At 41.0% G+C, this 18,543-nt stretch overlaps 1 protein-coding gene and 1 long non-coding RNA gene across 4 annotated transcripts in view; both read left to right on the top strand.

Moving 5' to 3' along the window:
- Positions 1 to 14,570, top strand: part of kcnh4b (potassium voltage-gated channel, subfamily H (eag-related), member 4b) — a 50,413-nt gene extending 35,843 nt beyond the window's left edge. For all 3 annotated transcript variants that reach the window (XM_044014042.1, XM_044014044.1, XM_044014043.1), the window contains 8 exons: positions 273 to 472; positions 739 to 988; positions 1,493 to 1,707; positions 6,285 to 6,323; positions 7,162 to 7,541; positions 9,765 to 9,856; positions 10,870 to 10,946; positions 12,527 to 14,570. In XM_044014042.1, the coding sequence (XP_043869977.1) occupies positions 273 to 472; positions 739 to 988; positions 1,493 to 1,707; positions 6,285 to 6,323; positions 7,162 to 7,541; positions 9,765 to 9,856; positions 10,870 to 10,946; positions 12,527 to 13,570 (2,297 nt within the window). In that variant the 3' untranslated portion in view covers positions 13,571 to 14,570. The remainder of the gene's footprint in view (positions 1 to 272; positions 473 to 738; positions 989 to 1,492; positions 1,708 to 6,284; positions 6,324 to 7,161; positions 7,542 to 9,764; positions 9,857 to 10,869; positions 10,947 to 12,526) is intronic.
- A 2,692-nt stretch (positions 14,571 to 17,262) lies between these two features.
- On the top strand, positions 17,263 to 17,906 carry LOC122759284. The gene is made up of 3 exons (XR_006358250.1): positions 17,263 to 17,402; positions 17,498 to 17,605; positions 17,713 to 17,906. It is a non-coding gene; the product is annotated as an uncharacterized LOC122759284 (long non-coding RNA).
- The last annotated feature ends 637 nt before the right edge of the window (positions 17,907 to 18,543 follow it).

Here is an 18,543-nt window from a genome sequence, read left to right on the forward strand (position 1 = left end):
TAAATTGTTTGTTTAAGTTATTTTTAAATTGAGACTGCTTGTTAGAACAGTGAGAAAACTCAGTGTTTGGAGGAAGGTATTCAAGAGATATGAAAAATAAAACTCATTATGTAACATTTAGGAGGCAGATATGGAATATACTCTGCATAAGTATGTTTGTGTATAATGGCTTAAAAATATTTTTGATTTCATAACCCTAGAAAAAGCCTTTATTAACCTGGTTATACAAATATTATCACTTACTTTCTTTCATACCTCCGTGTCTCATGCAGCTCTGATGCACGCCCTTGTGTTTGGTAACGTGACGGCCATCATCCAGCGCATGTACTCGCGTCGTTCCCTCTACCACACGCGTATGAAGGACCTGAAGGACTTCATCCGCGTGCATCGTCTGCCCCAGCAGCTCAAACAACGCATGCTGGAGTACTTCCAGACAACATGGTCTGTCAACAATGGCATAGACGCCAACGAGGTAGGGGTCGCTTCTGTAGTTGTTGTTGTTGTCATGTAATACCTGTGCACACGGTGCTGTGAGGCTAAGTTTTGATCACAGAGGGGTAACAATCCAACCACGTAGAATCCATGACTATTTATGATCTCGCACTAACACAGACCTGCCTGTAAACATATCAACAGATGTCTTATTGAAATTCAAAAGAGGGCAACTAGTGGCAAAACAATCCATTCCCTAATTACCAATCAGTGTCCCATCTCATTACATTTGTCACACATTCCCAGCTCCTGCACGACTTCCCTGACGAGCTGCGTGCAGACATCGCCATGCATCTGAATAAGGACATTCTCCAGCTGCCTGTGTTTAAGGGGGCCAGCCGCGGCTGCCTGCGTTCACTCTCCCTACACATAAAAACCTCCTTCTGCGTCCCTGGGGAGTACCTGATCCGTCAGGGTGATGCGCTGCATGCCAGTTATTTTGTCTGCTCTGGGTCTCTGGAGGTCCTGAAAGACAACATGGTGCTGGCCATACTAGGTTTGTATTGCAGTCATGTGACTTTTGATTTCAGTGTCATGAGCAAGGTAGGGATTTCCCAATCAGCTAATCCTGATATGATCTTATTACTATTGAGTATTGAGTCCCGATCAGATACTTGTATTTGCTTAAATAACAGAACAGCCTTTTTATTATTATTATTATTATTGTTATTATGATTATTATTATCATTATTATTATTATTATTGTTATTCACTGTCCGTAAAATAAAATATATTCCTGACTGGAGTTTCGAAGAAAATAAAACAGAAAGAAAGGCAGACTCCTGCAGTCTGACCTAAATAAAGTCTGCAGCTGAGCTACATGAAGGACCTCATGAAAGTAGCCAAGAGTCAGCGGATTTGGAAAGCCCTGTAGCTGGCAATTTACAAAAACAAAATAACTGCTCTAATCTGATACCTAAATCAGGATGGGGACATCCCTAATTTAAGTTGTTCATGTAGCACAAAGTGGACTGAAAATGTCACCTTTTTTTTCTTTTAGGAAAAGGAGACCTGATCGGCTCCGACTTGCCTAAAATGGAGCAGGTGATCAAGACTAATGCTGATGTGAAGGCGTTGACCTACTGCGACCTGCAGTACATCAGTGTGCGAGGCCTCAGAGAGGTTCTTGAACTTTACCCTGAATACGCCAGCGTGTTCGCCTCGGACATCCACAACAACCTCACATATAACCTGCGTGAGGGCAGCCAGGACGAGGTATCAAATACACGAATGATTCTTTATTCCTTACGAAATCATTTCCTCACATTTATCGGCACTTCAATTCAACGGTTCTCTTTCACCAACCACTGTTAAAAGGGAAATCTGTCTGAAGACCAATCTACGTGAATACATGTGGACAGTTTACGTGAATATTCTGTAAATTCTGTAAAGCTACAGGAAAATTATCCCATTTCTCACTTCATTTACAACATCAACAAATATTTTCCTGAGCAGTTAATGCCTCGATCACTAAATTCAGGTCTTTTTTTTTTAGCAGAACATGATGTCACTATTGTAAATCATGTCAGGAATATTGACAATAAGTGACGGCAGTGGTCGAATTGCAAATCTCAAGGCTTCAAAACGCGAGTTCAGATTCTTATGTGTGACGTCACCACCTACTGCCAGTTGGTCCTCACCTGTTGTTGGGAATGACTGTTTTAGAGCGTACAATGCTATAATAAGCCAGCAGCTTTTACACCCTCACTATTGAGTAGCGCATACACCATAACAAACGTTTAGTTGTCCCAGCAGTGTGTTCACCACATGGCCTTCCCGATACCACAGCACTGCAGGACGAGATTACACTCAGACACCAACCTACCCCATCATCACCACCTGTTACCCCTCAGTGTTATTTAAGAGAACGTGTGTGGGGGAAAAAAAATGTACCTGTCGATGTTCCAGATGTGCTCTTGTCCTGTAAGGGATGCACCTCCAATCCTGCTGGAACAAAGTGCAACAAATTCAGCATTTGGTTGCACCATATGTTCAAAACAAAATAATGCAAAGTTATGTGTGACATTGAGCATACTGAAGGCTTTTTTTGTTAGATTCTTTTTCATCTGTTTAGTTTGTTTTGGTCTAGTTTGACAAATGAAGGACAGGACATCTGCGCTGGCCACGTTCATTCCTGCAGGGAATACAGATGTGGGAAAGTGGCTTTGACCAAATTAAGGAGGGCTTCAAAAACAGAATGATTATGCCGGACGAGTGTTCGAGACATCATGGAGAAAATGTGCGTCCTTGTAGAAAGTGAACTATTGTAAGGTCTCTGGTTGGTGTTTCAGGCCATATTTGTACATAATTTACTGCAATGATTGCCTTCAGCTATTAGGTTATGTGTGCAGTTATGAATCAATGCTGTTCTTAATGCAGGTTGTTTTTTTGTTGCAGTACAGCTTATGATTTCATTTTCTTTGGCTTAGCCTTAAGGCTTCATTCACTGTAAATGAACTTCAGGGCCTTGGCTCAGGTGTGGGCTCTGCTGACTTCTGTTCTACTTACAGTCTTTAATTTAGATTGAAGCAGACTTCTCTGGGACTTGGCTGATCACGAGTACCTGCTCTCTATCTCTGTCGCACCATCTGCTGAGGGTTGTTTTTTTTTCCCTTGACAGGTTGAAGGATTTCCCAGCGACCTGATCCACTTTTTATGGCTGATTTTAGGCAGTAGATGTCGTAGGATTGGGGGTTTTCTTTTGGACACAAGGGAAATTTTTTGAGTTTTAACTGTGGTGACACTGCCAAAGACACAAGTCCTATCGCAGAGTAAACCATGACAAAAGGGACACCCAGATGGAAAATGATTCCTGGAAAGAGAATAGAGAATATGAAGCTTCTGCATCTTTTTTACCCAGCCCACTGAAAACCTACAAATAGAGGCATAGAGTTGTTTATTATAGACTTTGACAGTGTAGTATTGAAAAAAATGGCAACCAGTGAGGACATCACCCATAAGTATTTGATCTCCCATCTTGAAGTCACCTGCAATCAGCTGTCAATCACACTGGTGTCCACTCATATGTACCATGATAGATTGATTTCCCTTTAACTGGGAATATCATTTTCACAAGTGACATCATGTTTCTTTTCAAGACAATCTGAAACCAGTGATTGAGACCACTAACTAACCATTAACTATTAATTAAAAAATGTTTACTGACGTTATAAATGAAGGGAGAAGTCAGCTCATTTTTAACTTAAACAAAACTGAGTTCATTTTGCTCCCAGGTGGCTATTCAATATATTCTTACTTCCTGGTTGTCTTCATGAAGAAAAGTAAATAAGTAAATCCACTTTTCATGCACTAGTCAAATAAACAGTTGTTCATCAGAGGTAATAGTAGTCTGTCATGGTTGACAGCTGTTTCCAAGTAAGCCAAACAAAGTTATTCCAGCTTCAAGGTCGGATTGAATAATGTTTTTTTCAGACAATCTAAGGAGGAGAGAATTTATCGTCCTGGGCAGAGTGCGAAGGTCACTACTCCACTATAGGGAGCCAGCGCTGAGTACGAATAATGACCATGACTATAATGACCATGTTGCCATAGGGAGAGTTAAATAGTCCGTGGTCACATGGAGTGTGAGGAACAAGCCATTCAGTCAGGAGTGGTGTGGACACATGACAACAGCACTTTGTCAGAGTCGATAAAAGCAGCCACTGCTAAGTGGAGTGAGCGGAGTGCAAAAGTGGTTTATATGAGGAGAACCAGAGACATTCCCCCTTAATTGGACACTCAATTTAGACTTTCCAATTAACCCCACTCCAGTTTGCCTTTGGAAACACACAGAAATGAGGTTCTGCCTCTTTGGGACCAGGTTTTGGTCCCTGTGAGGACTACTGGTCCTGACAAGGTCAGTGTTCATGCCAGAACAGGTCCTAAAGTACCTCTGCCCGTACCTGAGAATGACTGGAAACACAAAGAGGCCTCCATGGAAAGTTACAGCAGTGTACTACTACTACTCCAAAAATAAAAAATAACAGGCCACTCAGCAGGTTCATGGGATAGATGCTTCTTGTTCCCGTCCGCCCCTGTGATGCCTCTACATACGCACAAACGCTCCCTCAGTCAGGTCTGATAGTATTGCTCGACAGAGTCTGTTTTCAAATGAAGGGCGTGAATAAAAATAATGTTTCATTGCTTCTGTTCATCAAAACCAAGCCGAGGCAGAATAATGACAACAACAAAAACAAATCACTAAAAGCAGTTGTGCACTGCAGCTTCACGTTCACTTTTTCTTCACTTTCTTTAGTTTGTTGGAGCCATAGTTTGTGTGAGTGATGACATCACATGTATTTGTCCACAGCTCCACTGATTTTCAGATGACTGATTTTCTCTGTTACTGTGGTTGAAGTTTATTTACTCTTAGTGTAGACTCTCTGTCCTCTCATATCCAAAAATATCCTGGATTAGAAAAATATGTGTCACAAAAAAAGTCTACACTATCCTCACTCTGGTCTAGTGTGGGCGTGTGTGTGTGTTTTTCTTTTTAAATGAGAAATTCTATTTTTGGGTTGCTGAGGCCTTGCTGCGTGTCTGTCCCCCTTTCTCTCCTCCTTTCATGATTATCTGTCCTCTCAAATGGAGTACAAAAAACTGATATATATTCTCATAAAGTGGCAAGCTGTGCAAAAAACAACAACTCATCTAAGTCCTGCAAACCCACTTTAATATGTGGGACATTTTGGCATCGATGCCCCATTATTGTTGTTCAATTAATGTCATTTAGCTCTAATAACCATCACTGGCTGTTAATCATCCCACGCGGCTCCGGGGTTAATTTTGCTCATGAGAAGATCTCATGAAGTCTCTGCCTTGGATAGACCGACAGATTTCTCACACAGCACCACAGTCAGAAGAGATTTTTAGCTGGAGAGTGACTGTTGCTTTCGCTCTCTTCTAACTGTGACACTTTTTAAACTCAGTTGTTGTTTTTTTGCTTCAGTGATGGATTAAATTTAATGTGTATCCTCGGTGAATTGGCTCCCATGCATCATAGAGCATTACTGGTGCTGTAGACCGGTGACAGACTGTGTCACATTGAGCCATGTTGTCAGAGGCACATTCTTCACACACGAGGGGAGGCTTCACACTAGCACAGTATCATTTGCTGTGCAGCGGGTGATTATAATGAAGTGCGAGGCAGTTTCTCCACACGCAGAAACACAAACGTCTGCTGGAATCCCTTTATAATCAAGTGTGGGTATAGGACCGGTCGAGTGATTCAGCTCGTTTGGCGAAGGTGCCGTTACTGGACGTGTTTTTATCCAAAAGCTCCCAAAGAAGGTGTAATAATTAGATGAACACTGTGTTTCTTTCATAATTATTATTATTGTTAGCCAAGTATATTATGAGCTTGTTGTGTAAGCATACAATCATGCTTAAATTATCTTGAATCTGTGTTTGTCATCGCAAAAGGTTAAAATAGCTCCAGTGGAGGAAACAAAAACGTTAATATACATTTTTTTTACAGATCTGTACACATAAATTCATAACACAAATTATGAATTTCCAAAGATTTAAAATCTTAAAGTCCCAAAAAGTACAACACATCAATCTAAAATGCACATTATAATGTATGTGCTAATTTGAGCTTGTATGTTAATCATGTTGCAACGTTTACGTCACTAAGTACTCATTCTTCCTCATCATCTTCAGCCAGATGTATTCATTTCACGTATCTTTGCAGACATTTTTGTTCACACATTGCTCTTCAAAGAAAAATGTGGAGCATTCCGCCTGCAAAGGTGTGTTTTGTAATTCCTGTTTCTCTCTTTTTGTCACTGCAGGGTCTCAACAGATTTTCAAGGTCACCCAGACTCTCACATGTGAGTTCAATGCAGCCTTCTTCTCTTTGAGCTCCCTTTATTTCCCTTTGTTCATAAAACAGGCTTTCCTCAGCACACTATTAAATTGTAATAAATTCAAAATTTGAGTATAGGGAGAACTGGGTTTTTTATCGTGCTTTTAACTTGCTGGTTTTTAGTCTTTTAGGTGAAACCCTCAGTGTATCTGGGACATGCTGGAATTGTGATGAACACTGTGGGAGGAGGGTTTGTGCAAGGACTTCCCCTACAGGTTGAAACTCATTTGGAACAGAAAGGGCACTTCATTCCCTGGAGTTAGCTCTCTAACTGGGTCAACAGCTCTCCTAATGGGAAACCTTATGAGCTACTTTTGTACAAAACACATTTCCTTGTTTCTACCTGCCTCTTTTTTTTCTATGATCATGCTATATGCTCTTGTTTGCACAGCCCACGCCGTTATTTAATATAAAACGAAATAGCACACGCAGCTCTGGTTAGGGTATAATAGATTTGTAACAGGATTAAGAAAATGTCATTAAATATCATCTGTGACCCATTAAAATGTAAATAAGACATTATGGGCTGTTTAGGTGCAGCATTTTAAAATAAATAGGTCATTATGATGTGCCAGGTTATTCATAAAATGATTTAAATGTAAGTTCTGCAGCTCAGGGTCTCTCAGTTAAAACTAAAACAAAAGAGGGGATGACATTGTGTATAAGTCAAATATAATAATAAAATATAAAAATGTCAATTGTCTTTTAATTTCTGCACTCTGTTTTTTTAATGTTTGGGGTTAGTATTTAAAACAAAAATATTATTAAATTGTGGATGATTAATTCAGTCCATTATGTCACAGGAGTCCAAGCTCCCCTCTATTGTGGAAACCAAGGGCGACGACTCGGACGACTCCTTCCATCTCTCTCCAGGCACGCGCTCCCGCCGCAACCTCCTGCTGCCAAACTTGAGCAGCCCTGTCCGCCGCACGTCCCTGGGGAACCTCCTGGGAGACGAGTTGCGGCAGTTCAACGCCTTGCGACGCTGCCGCTCCCCGAATCTGAGCCGTGGCTTCCGTGGGCAAAGCTTATCCCCTCTGCCAACAACGAAACGTGAGCACAGCACCCCTGCGTCAGCTCCCAGCCTGGCTTCAGTTCGGCCAGAGCCGGACAATGAGCAGAAGCCTTCAAAGCTGCTTATACCAACTGTCACCTGCTACGGACCCCCAGACCTTAGTCCAAGGTATTAAGTCAAACATTCATTTTTAGTTCCAAAATTTAAGCAGAAACTCAAAACAGACACAATTACATTCATTATTTTTCACAAAATTATTTAAATGAGCAATGTTACATTCTTATAGTTGTTTTAAAGTTCCAATGTGTATAAGACATAGAGACTGCAGAGGGTTAGGGTTACAGAGTACTCCTCAGCTCCTCCCTCCACTCTTTAGAAACCTTTTAGCGACTAAGTCCTGTGCACTGAGGTAGAAATCACGACCAGATTGTGTCTAAAAAATGATCAGCGACTTATTTTTCCATTTCCGTTAAACAAATCAAAACGAAACTTAAACCCGAGCACAGTAGAACACTCTTTGCCCCTCTCAATCGGCAACACCGGAGTAAAATGACAGGTGACCTCAAATAACCCAGTGCCGTTGTCAGCCTCAGGCAAAATATAAGAAATTAAAAAAAAATGAAAATCTCACAAATAAAAATGAGACATGACTCCGACAAGCATGATGGGACAAGTTGGCAGCCTTTTAAGGGCCTGTACACACGAGATCAAATCAGGACAATCCACAAAAGTTTTTATCAGCTTTTTATTTGCATGGAACCGATATTTTTTGCGATCCCTAAAATGCTACTCTTGCAACCATGCAACATTTATCATAGCCCTACCTCTCAAGGTTGCTCCACATCTGCGTCTTGGCTTTTGGTGTATTTCAGTGGCAGAGTTACGATACCACATCGAAGCCTTATATATACATTTGGTACTTTATTAATCCCCTTTGGGAAATTTAACCCATCCACTACTAGGAACTGTCCTGAATTGTAAGTAGACAGCAACTGAGCAGCATGCCGGAGAGCCACGGGTGTCGGGTACCTTGCTCAGGGGTACCCCAGCCTTTTTGGTCTGGTGGGGTTTCAAATTGGCAACCCTCCAGTTACAAGCCCAGATCAGTTTCCACTTGGCCATGTGGCACTGCAAACCTTTGAAGAACAAAGACACGTCACTCATAAAGTGAAAGTTTCCATGTGGATAAGTGAGTATAATAATAAGCAAACATACTTTCTCCCAATAAACCCTCCTAAATGTTACACATTGGTACTTTAACTGTTGCTTTTGTTTGTTTGGTTGGTGATGTTTGGTTTTCACTGTAACTATGACTATATAGGATGATTCTTGTTTCTGTGCATCTATTTTGCTGCGCTGGCCATCATCCTATAATTTGTATTGATCAGTGTTCGTTTCAGGAGTTGTGATATTATGAAAATCCTGACCTCAGACCTTGTTTTCACCTCCACCCTAAGAGATCTGATCAAAGTCTGACTTTTTAAACCGTCATTAGCGTGTCCTGTGACCTCCGGTAATTGGATCTCACTTACTTACCCGTGCTGTGTAGTTTAGTTTATTAGTTTAGTTGTACAGAACCAGGTCTATATCAGAGTTAGCTGAATAGCTCATTTGCATCTGTGGTCCCTGGGCAGGGAATTAAAAGACAGTAAAAGACATACTAAACATTGCAGACAATATCAGTAACAAGACAACAGCAACAAAAACCATCATGCAAAAGACAAAATAAATTATAGGTGTTCTATATACAAGATCAATGATCACATGATTGATTCTCTTTCAGCCATGTCTTCAGAGAAATTTTAAAAGTTGCACAGTCTCTAATATGGAGTGGAATTTTCCAGTTCCTTGGAATGAAAATGCTGATTGCCCAAAAGTGCACACATTGCTTGAGTGGTGGTGGTGCAAGAAAGAAAGAAGTTTGTTTCCCTTTGTCGTTAATTGCTTGACATTTTCAGACTGAACTTTGTAACGCACATTGTTCGTTTTCACGTGTGAGCCTTAGAACGTCAGGCATGACTCTGGATAAGGTGCCGTAGTAATGGACACCTAAAGTCACGCTCGAGTCACCTGCATCATCTACTTAATGTAAATCTGAAATATTTGCATTGCAAATTTCAACAGATGCCACTGCATTCCATTAATAGAGCACCTTATCCTCCTGCCCCGACCAGCTGTATTCATAATGTATCCCTAAGTCATCCAATAAGTTCAAGATATGGCTGTGGGTGCTCGCTCAGAGAGCTCAGGTGTTCAAACTCACATGGGCGTCTGCCAGCAGCAGCTCTCGTGGCACATTGATGGGTCGTCTGCCGGCTCCATTGATAATTGAAAAAGCTCTACTGTAACATTAACTCAAGCTTCCCTCCTCGTCTGCCCCCCTCCTACCAGGGTTGTAGACGGTATCGAAGACAATGGGCACACGTTCCATTTCAACATGGAGCACAGCGGGCGTAAGGCCAGCACGGGAGGCAGCGTCCAAGGTAAGCCAAACCGCCTCCAGCTGCGACGGTCACCTGGGTGCCAGGTGGCTGAAGGGTAAACTCAGGAGTTCAAACAGTGGACGCCGCGATGCTGCACAGCCTCCTCCTGTGGAAACATGAGAGCGAGGAGGCATGAAATGACAGCCAGGTGTCCAGAGAGTCAGAGAACATGTGAAAGGACAAGTAAGGTCAAAGCAGGGCCGTGATCATCTGACCTGAGCCTTTACTGATGATCACTATCATTATTATAAGAATATCAGGTTCTCTTTCCATCTCATTTTCTGTCATGAGACGAGAGCTTTGGCAGCAGATGCACAACAGTACACCTAAATAGAGGTTTATTTGTATTATTATTATTGTTGTTGTTGTTATTATTGGTAGGTAGGAAGCATAGACTGACTACACACTTTGCATTGCTGTAATTATGTGATGGTTTGTGCAACAAAAGGTTTCTGAAAGTTGAGAAAATGCACAATAAAGCTTCCATGTGCTTGTCGAGGCTGTTTTTGCGCATTGAGAGACAACGTTATTGTAAATATGTTGTTTACTGTTCAAATTTAAAATTTGACATGCAAAATCTGTTGTTCATTTTAACTGCTGCATTTTACTAAATCAACCTTTTTGTTTTTCTTCATTTCAAACTGTTAAAAGACTATTTTAACATGCAGTAAACTGTAAATAACTGCCAGATATTGGAAGTTATTCTGGAAACATTGACAAAAGAAATTGCACTTAGTTACAGGACATTTTCTGGTCCTTTTATGGTTAAAATAAGCAAAAAAAAAAAAAAAGGTTTTAAAGGGTTAACCTTAAAGTTTTTGGACACCTTAGAAAAAGAATAACGCCTTTCTGTAACTCATATGCATCATATGTACTACACAAACATAAAAGTATGCCGGCCTCCTCTGGAGTCCCAGTGCAAAAATGTGCATCATATTAATTCTTTCCGATTTGTCATGTGATTGTCATCACTCAGCTGCTTATTATTATCCCTTCATCTTTCTTTTTTCCAGACTCCACGCAGCCAAATGCCGCTCTGCTAATAGAGACAGAGGAGGTCAAGCAGAGTATCAGTCAGCTCAACCAGAAGGTAAAGTACAACCTCTTGAATTAAAATTGATGAGAGTCCAAAGTTAATCTAGTGGTTGATTGAAATCCTCGCAGACCCAAATCAGCTTTGTATGCCGCTCCGTATCTCTCATCATCATCATCGTCGTCATCATCATCATCTGTCTTACCCTGTTTGGGGAGACTGAATGTGAAGCACTGCATATTCAGCATATATTAATTCGTAATGACAAAATAAAACCTGCGCAAAAAAATTATACGTTTCAGGTTTGTATTCACAAATGAGTCTAATTTAGAGCAATTTAAAAAAAATAGTAAGTCAGTCAGTAGATGTAGTTTCTGTCATAGGGTCTCTGGGTCTTTTCCTCACACTCTTCATCTTCATATAACGAGAGTGAAAGCAGGTGCAAATAGAGCATCCAGATGGGCCGTGGTAGGTGCTGTCTGAAGTTGATACTAATTAATCAGTGGAGCATTACTGCAATGCAGAGGCCCTGCCAGGAGTGCTGACTCAACACTTTGTAGAAAACAGAAAATCTGATGACAGACCAGCGCTACTTATGGCCCGGCTCTGGCCCCCTATCCCCTGTTGTATCACTCACTCGTTCCCACTTTTCTGTCGTCTTTCTTCTCTATTTCCGTCGCTTACGTCAGCGTGTGTCCCACTGGATTTCACTGCTGCCTATAAGAAACCTTCCAAAAGCCATATGGTGCACAATACTATGTCTGGCTCTCTTTTAAGGGCTTATCAGAAAAGGAAGTGAACATGACCTTCAAGGACAAGTGCTTACTAGTAGTAATTGAATGTCATTCCCATACATATAAGTTTATTTAAATGCATAAAAACTACAACAAGTTCTATACATACCTTAAGCCAGGGTGTTGGTTTATGGAGGCCGCTATCTTTTATCTTTAAAAGATAGCGTTATAAATGTTGTTGAGTAGTTTACTTACACGAGTCAAAACACTCAATAACACTAACTCAGTATTTCTATTAACAGACTGTTTCATTCTGGTCGTCTTGTAATGATGTCATCCGCTTTATTTATTTCTACTATAACCTCCGCAGGGAGCGAGGAAGGAAATGTTTGCTACTGCTTGTTAGTCGCTTATTATTGTGTCTATATGTCACTGAAAGGATCATGACTACTCTTCGTCGTCTTGTTTGTTCTGCCACTGAAGCTCTCGCTGTTCAGTACAAACACGCAGCGCAACCAAAGTAGACAAGACAGCATTTCCAACGTCATCAAACTTGGACTTTTGTCATTATATTGATTGAGAGATCCCTAGCAGCAGAAACAACATACACTGTATGGACAAAAGTTGGACTATGAAGTCGTGGTTTGATGAGTTTGGTGTGGAAGAAGTTGACTGGCCCGCACAGAGACCTCAACCTCGTTGATCAACTTCGGGATGAACTGGAACAGCGTTCGGACCGTCGCATAGATCTTCCAAGAAGTGTAGTAGCTGTTATACGTCATTACAGTCCCTGAATACCACTGTCGATGTAGTGTACGTTTGATTTAAATGAGTGGAAATGTTCGGTTACAAATATCATCACATTGGCTGAGTGTGACAACACTGTGTGTTCTTTCTACACAGATGGGCTCCTTAAACCAGGAAGTATCTGAGCTCACCAAGGGCCTACACCACATGATGCATCTCCTTCAGACTTACATGTCCGTGCAGCACTACAGTGTCCCCCTCCCCTCATACCCAAACAGTGTACACATGGTGGCAGGTCATCTAACAGACCCCAACACTGGCATGTCATGCAATCTAGCATCAGCCTACCACTTCCACAATGAACCTGGCAGCCATGAAGGCCACAGCCACCAAAGTGTCTCAACCGCTGGCCACTGGAGCTGCAGTGGAACAGCCGAAACAGAGATTCACCATCATCCTCAACCCTCTCGTCCACCCCTCTCTATAAACCCTGAACCCAAGTTAGACTCAGGTCATGGCTCTGAGAGCATGACCCCACATTTGTGGACCACTTCATCTCTTCTCAGCGTCAGCTCAGGCTTCCAGGGTGGAAGTCCAGGCCTTTTACCTGACACTGAGCACAAAGACTCTGGCAACAGACCTCTCGGTACTCACCCGCCTACCATCAGCCTGTCCCAGCCCACTTTGTGCCTGCAGCCTCCAAGTGATAGTAATGAACATTCCAGTCATTTGTCCAGCGCCACTGTGAGTGCGTCCACACACAGCCTGCTGGTCCCATCACTGAGCTCTAACCCTCATCACTGCCTGCCTTCAGAGTCCCATCTCAGCTTATCTCAAACCTCGCACGAGGACCTCTGCGGACAGATGTCCACGCCATCTTCTCTCAATCTGCTCCAAGACGCGTCCATCTTTCAAATGGAGGACTCTTACCCTTCTATCCACCCTGTCTCTGCCTCTCTGCCCACACTGCCCAGCCACCCTCTTGGACCCTCACTGGATTTGGGGTCACCACGAACAGATGAGCCCCCTCTCCCTCTGCATGACCAAACTCCCATCAAACATAGGAGTTTGGAGTGCCTACTGGGGAACGGGGGATCGATGGAGAGCAGGGACAGTGAAAGTGTGTCATCGCGGAGGTCCAGCATCGGCGTCCAGACACAGAGCACAGAACAGTCGTGGTGTCTGGACCTCACAGATTAAACTGTGTTTCGGAGGCAGACTCGTGGATTTCACTGCCACTGGAAACAAAAAGCCGCGGATGTTTCAATGCAAATTCGTACAGTGTTTATAAAGACGTGTCGTATTTCCCTCTTTTAATTCCTGGGCTCTAATATTTTGTCAATATTTACATCATTTCTATGCAAAAGCATGTCATTTTTGTGCGTTATCTTGGCTTTTTCTGAAGTGTGTCTTTAAGGAAAGAAAAAAAAAAAAACTCCACAATTGTGGGTTGTAGAAAATATTGTTTTCCGACGTGCTCAGAGTCATTTGCAGTTGATAATACCCGTTACCTCCTTGCATGGTAAAGTTGTTTATTCTTTTCCTAAGGAAAATGTTTCCAAAAATCAATGTGCGAACATCTTCAGTCTGTGAAAAGCTGTTGACTGTGCACACAGATACTGTATTTATATAAGGCAAATAGGTCCAAGCGCTTGGATGATTTCATTTAAAAAAGAAAAAGAAAAAGGTCACATGCTTCAGTAGAGTGTGTGCATCACAGCATAGACTGTGTATTGTTTCAAATTGTATGTCTCTCCTCAGTTTATCACTTTTGTATTTGCAAATTCATAAATATGGTTTATGAAAATCTGATGTCCAAACCAAACAAAGCCGCACATAGAGATATCCTCAGTCTTTTGCAAATATACCAAGTTTTTCCCCCGTCACTGTATGAAATATGAGGTTTATTTGGTTTTCAGTGAAAAATACCTTAAGACTGATTTTCTTTCTTAAGGTTTTATAGAGATGATGTCGTCTCTGCTGAATGAAACATAATTAAATATGCACATATAGTGAGTCCAATGATATATTTAAGACTGTTAATTAAAAAAAAAAAAAGATAAAATAGATTAACTCATGGTACTCGTAAAATATTCCGAGTAGCTCAGGAATTATGCTGATTGACTGCTTGATTGATTGATTAATTCTGATATTTTGAATAGTATTCTCCTTGGCTGACAAAATAAAAGTATACAGACAATCTCTGACTCTATCCTTTACTGTTCAGTGCCACAATATTTGCATTTCATCCTAATAAGAAAACACGGGTATCACAGTTTTATTTACAGTTGAAATTAAACTCACCTGGAATGACTTCAGACTTTAGAAAGAACATGCAGCAATATAAGTTATAAGAGTTTATTGCACCTTTTGGTCCAACTGTCCACACTTCTTCATTTGGCAAGAAGAAGTGTGGAGAAGAATAAAACCTTTGGATACAGTGATAGATGGTGTCCATTCATAAATGTCAAATAAATAAAATGAGAGATGCGTGTGGTGGTGGCACAAAGTCACTTAATGCAAAAATCTGAGTGGAAATCACTTTTAAGCTTCAGCTAAAATGTGTGAATCTGTTACTGTGATTTTACGGAAAATCAGAGGGTGTAAGAAAGTATTTTTTAACATTCTCATGAAACTGGTTTTGTTGTCAATCACATTTCTATTTAAGCTGATAGAATTCTTTTTTACATCTGTCAACTGTGACAAATAACGCCGCATAATGATTCGCCAAAATTACTCCGCTGCCTTCTTGCTGATTTCCAATGAACGTCTATTCTATAGAGAATCAAAGTGTTTATCTGCTTTCCCTCTAAAAACAGCCCGTAATGTTGCCATTTCTGCTGGACTGCCGACTGCAAGTCACATCTTCATGTTTAGATAAATTCCAAATCTATTTAAGGGACTATTTAAGGGGGCAGCGGTGGCTCAGCAGAGTGAGTCGTCTCTCAACTGGAACGTTGTGTGTTGGATTCCAGGCTCCACTTGTCTACTAGTCTACGACTGTGGCAGCGTATGGTCACCAAAACTAGAAAAAGGGCTATATAAATCTAAATTTGACTTTATCATACCATTTATAATTTAAGGTGAATTAAGAGAAGGCATTTTCGACCATGTACTTCAGCTCCAGTTAAATCTCCTCTTCAGGGTTTGACCTCAGCAACTTAATGACATGAAAATGTCAGGTTTCTGTTGAGCTTCTACCAAAATAAAAAAAGAAGTACATTCTTAAACCTGCTCTGATAATCTCCCCCGATGCTGTGGAGACTAAAAACAATACTGTGATGAAGAAAATGTCTCTACGTTGATTAGAATAGACAGAGAGCAGTCGGCTGCTGTTGTTTCTCTCATTTGTGGCTGTGAATTTGATGAGTTGCTGACAAAAGCTGCAGCTTATTTCTTTTATTTCCTTCTGGAGGAGGGTTGATGTGATCTGTGTTGACGCTCAGTCTAAGTGTGTACAGTATCATTGGGGAGAGGAGAACATTTTAAATCTCTCTGCTCTAGAAGTTTGGCAGCAGCGTATTCAGGGTCAGAATTCCTGATGATGTTTAGAGGACTGAGTCAGGTTCTTGCTGTGTGTGCGTGGGTTTTCACATGTGGAAAAACATGCGGATGCTGATTGGACAATAGGTGTGAATTTGTGAGTGAATGGTTGTTTGTGTTGGCCCAGCAATGGACTGGCGACCTGTCCACTTTTGGCTCTGTGTCAGCTGGGATTGGCACCAGCAGCCCTGCGACCCCTCATGTGGAGGACTCAAATGGCCCTGGGGGGCCGAGAGCAGCCAGTCTGGTCGTGAGAGAGTGATGTGTGATATGAGCTTAAAATCAAATCACCATATCCACGACATGTCACAGAATTGCAAAGTGAAAGTGGGTTTTTTTTGTGATGATATGGAACGAGTTGACTTTGCGTAAGAAACTTGTTTTTGATGCAAATGAAATGGAATTCAGAAAAAGTAAGGAAATAATCATGTATTGACAACTGTAGCTCATATATGATTTGATTTGATTTTAAGCGAATTTTAAAGTGAGCAGTGAGTTACTGAGCTCTTTTTGCAAAGATAAAAAATAAAAAAAAATATGCAGACACAAGTAGATTCATTTGATGTGAAGTAGTTGTCTGTTAAATAAACTAAATATCAACATTTTGTGTGCATTTCGACTTTTATATTCAGGGACTCTGAATATGGAACACCATGAAACACAAGACAAACACGAGTGAGTCATGTTTGTCTCTGGTCTCGTGTCGTGCTTTTTGGGTCATTTTCATCAGCACTGTTTGTTTGCTATGGACCAGAAATGGACAGATGAAGTAAAGCGTGTGTATTGATTTTATTTTCTGTTGGCTGTTACACCGTTTAACTTGTACTTGCCAGGGAACTATTGATTTTTAACTTGCAGGTAATGGGGAAATACTGTGCTGTTTCTGTTAGTGAAATTGCTTTAATGACATATTGTACTGTTCTGCGAATGACCTGAGCACCTGTGATGAGTGTGTGGTTTCCACAAAAATGTGTGCTAACGTCCATGTATCTGTCTGTCTGTCTGTCTGTCTTGCATATTTCACTTGTGCAATGGAGGCTGTGGTGGTTCCCAAACATTCCTAGGGTAACACTTTAGATTAGGGAACACATATTCACCATTAACTAGGTGCTCACTAACATGTATATAAGTACCATACCAGGCCTTTATTATGTATTAACATCTTAATCAATTCATCTTGTAATAGAGGTAGAATAAGGTTATGTAGAATAAGGTGTTAATACATGCTTAATAATTATTAATAAAGGGCTAGTGTGCTGTTTATGCAGGTTAGTGAGCAGTGAAGCAGTGAGCAGTTGTGAAATGTGTTCTTCCCCCAGTTAATGATACATGGAACGAAACCAAATAAATACAGGCAATCCTGCAGAGTGGGAATAAACATTTGAGGCATCAGGAGATCAAGACTTTCTTCATACCTAGGCTGCTCTTGAGAGACAAAACATGAAGACTGTGATTGTCGCCCTTTCGCTCGTGTTGATTATCGGCCACAGTGAGTAAACGCACAAACCTGTGCTCATGAATTTTCTTTCAAATGCATGTTTTTTTTCTTCTTCTAAGAATTAAGAGGCAAATAATGACTTGCAGGTGAAGCGTTGAAGTGCTACTGTGCAGGCAGGCGTGTTTGTCCAGGCGGTCAGGAGACATGCCGTGGTTTCGATGATGTTTGTGCCAACATCACATATACTGCTAACAGTAAGTGTCGGCCTAAAATACAGGAAATGGACTAAATCAAAGTCATAACTTTCATTGAAAACTTGAACATGTTGTCTGAGGATTCATTCTGTCTTCTTCCACTGTAGCCTCGGGTGCCCGCTTCCTCAAGGGTTGCCATATGAAAGCGTTTTGCAAATTTTATACCGACTCGCCAATATCGACTGGTACCTGCTGCACCACTGATCTGTGCAACAGTTAAATGGACGCCACGCAACACATCCTCCAATGAATGAAGAATCCACTGTAGAGTGTACAAATAAAGTTTTTTTTTTTTAATTCATTACATTTGTCCCTTTTCCATTTTTTTCTTTCTTTAAGGGCAGTTTTTGTTCGGAGAGATTAAAGGATTTGTAACTGGAGACATGAAGAGTCACATGACTGGTGACCTGGGTCCTCAGGACTTATTTCCTTTCTCTATCATGTTGCTCCACCTTGTGGTGAAAAAAGATGCTAAAATTCAAGTCAAATAAAAAAAAAAAATCACACACACCTAAACTCTTTGTTTCTAATCTTGGATTTATTTGCAAAAATAATGAAAAGTTACTGTATGTAAAATATGTATGTTTAAAACACAGAAAGAACTCACACCCTGTGTTTGTACACAAACAAATACAACTATATACAGTGTTTTTATAAACACTGAATCTGTTTGGTTAAAATTCACTTTTCAGCTACAGGCAAAGGTTGAAAGGGCAACTGCTTTGGAGAATTACCGCATAAGAGACAAGAAGGTGACAATAAAGCTCTGTAATTGCTTTATACACATTAAATATCTGTCACTGACACATTTTTGACATATAGCACCTCATTGTCTAACACTTTATCCTCCATGTGAGGATCACAGGGGGCTAGAGGCGGGATTACACCCTGGACAGGTCACCAGTCCACTGCAGGGCAAAAATGACAGAGAATGAACC

This window comes from Solea senegalensis, linkage group LG18 (assembly GCF_019176455.1).
Source record: "Solea senegalensis isolate Sse05_10M linkage group LG18, IFAPA_SoseM_1, whole genome shotgun sequence".
NCBI classification, from domain to species: domain Eukaryota; kingdom Metazoa; phylum Chordata; class Actinopteri; order Pleuronectiformes; family Soleidae; genus Solea; species Solea senegalensis.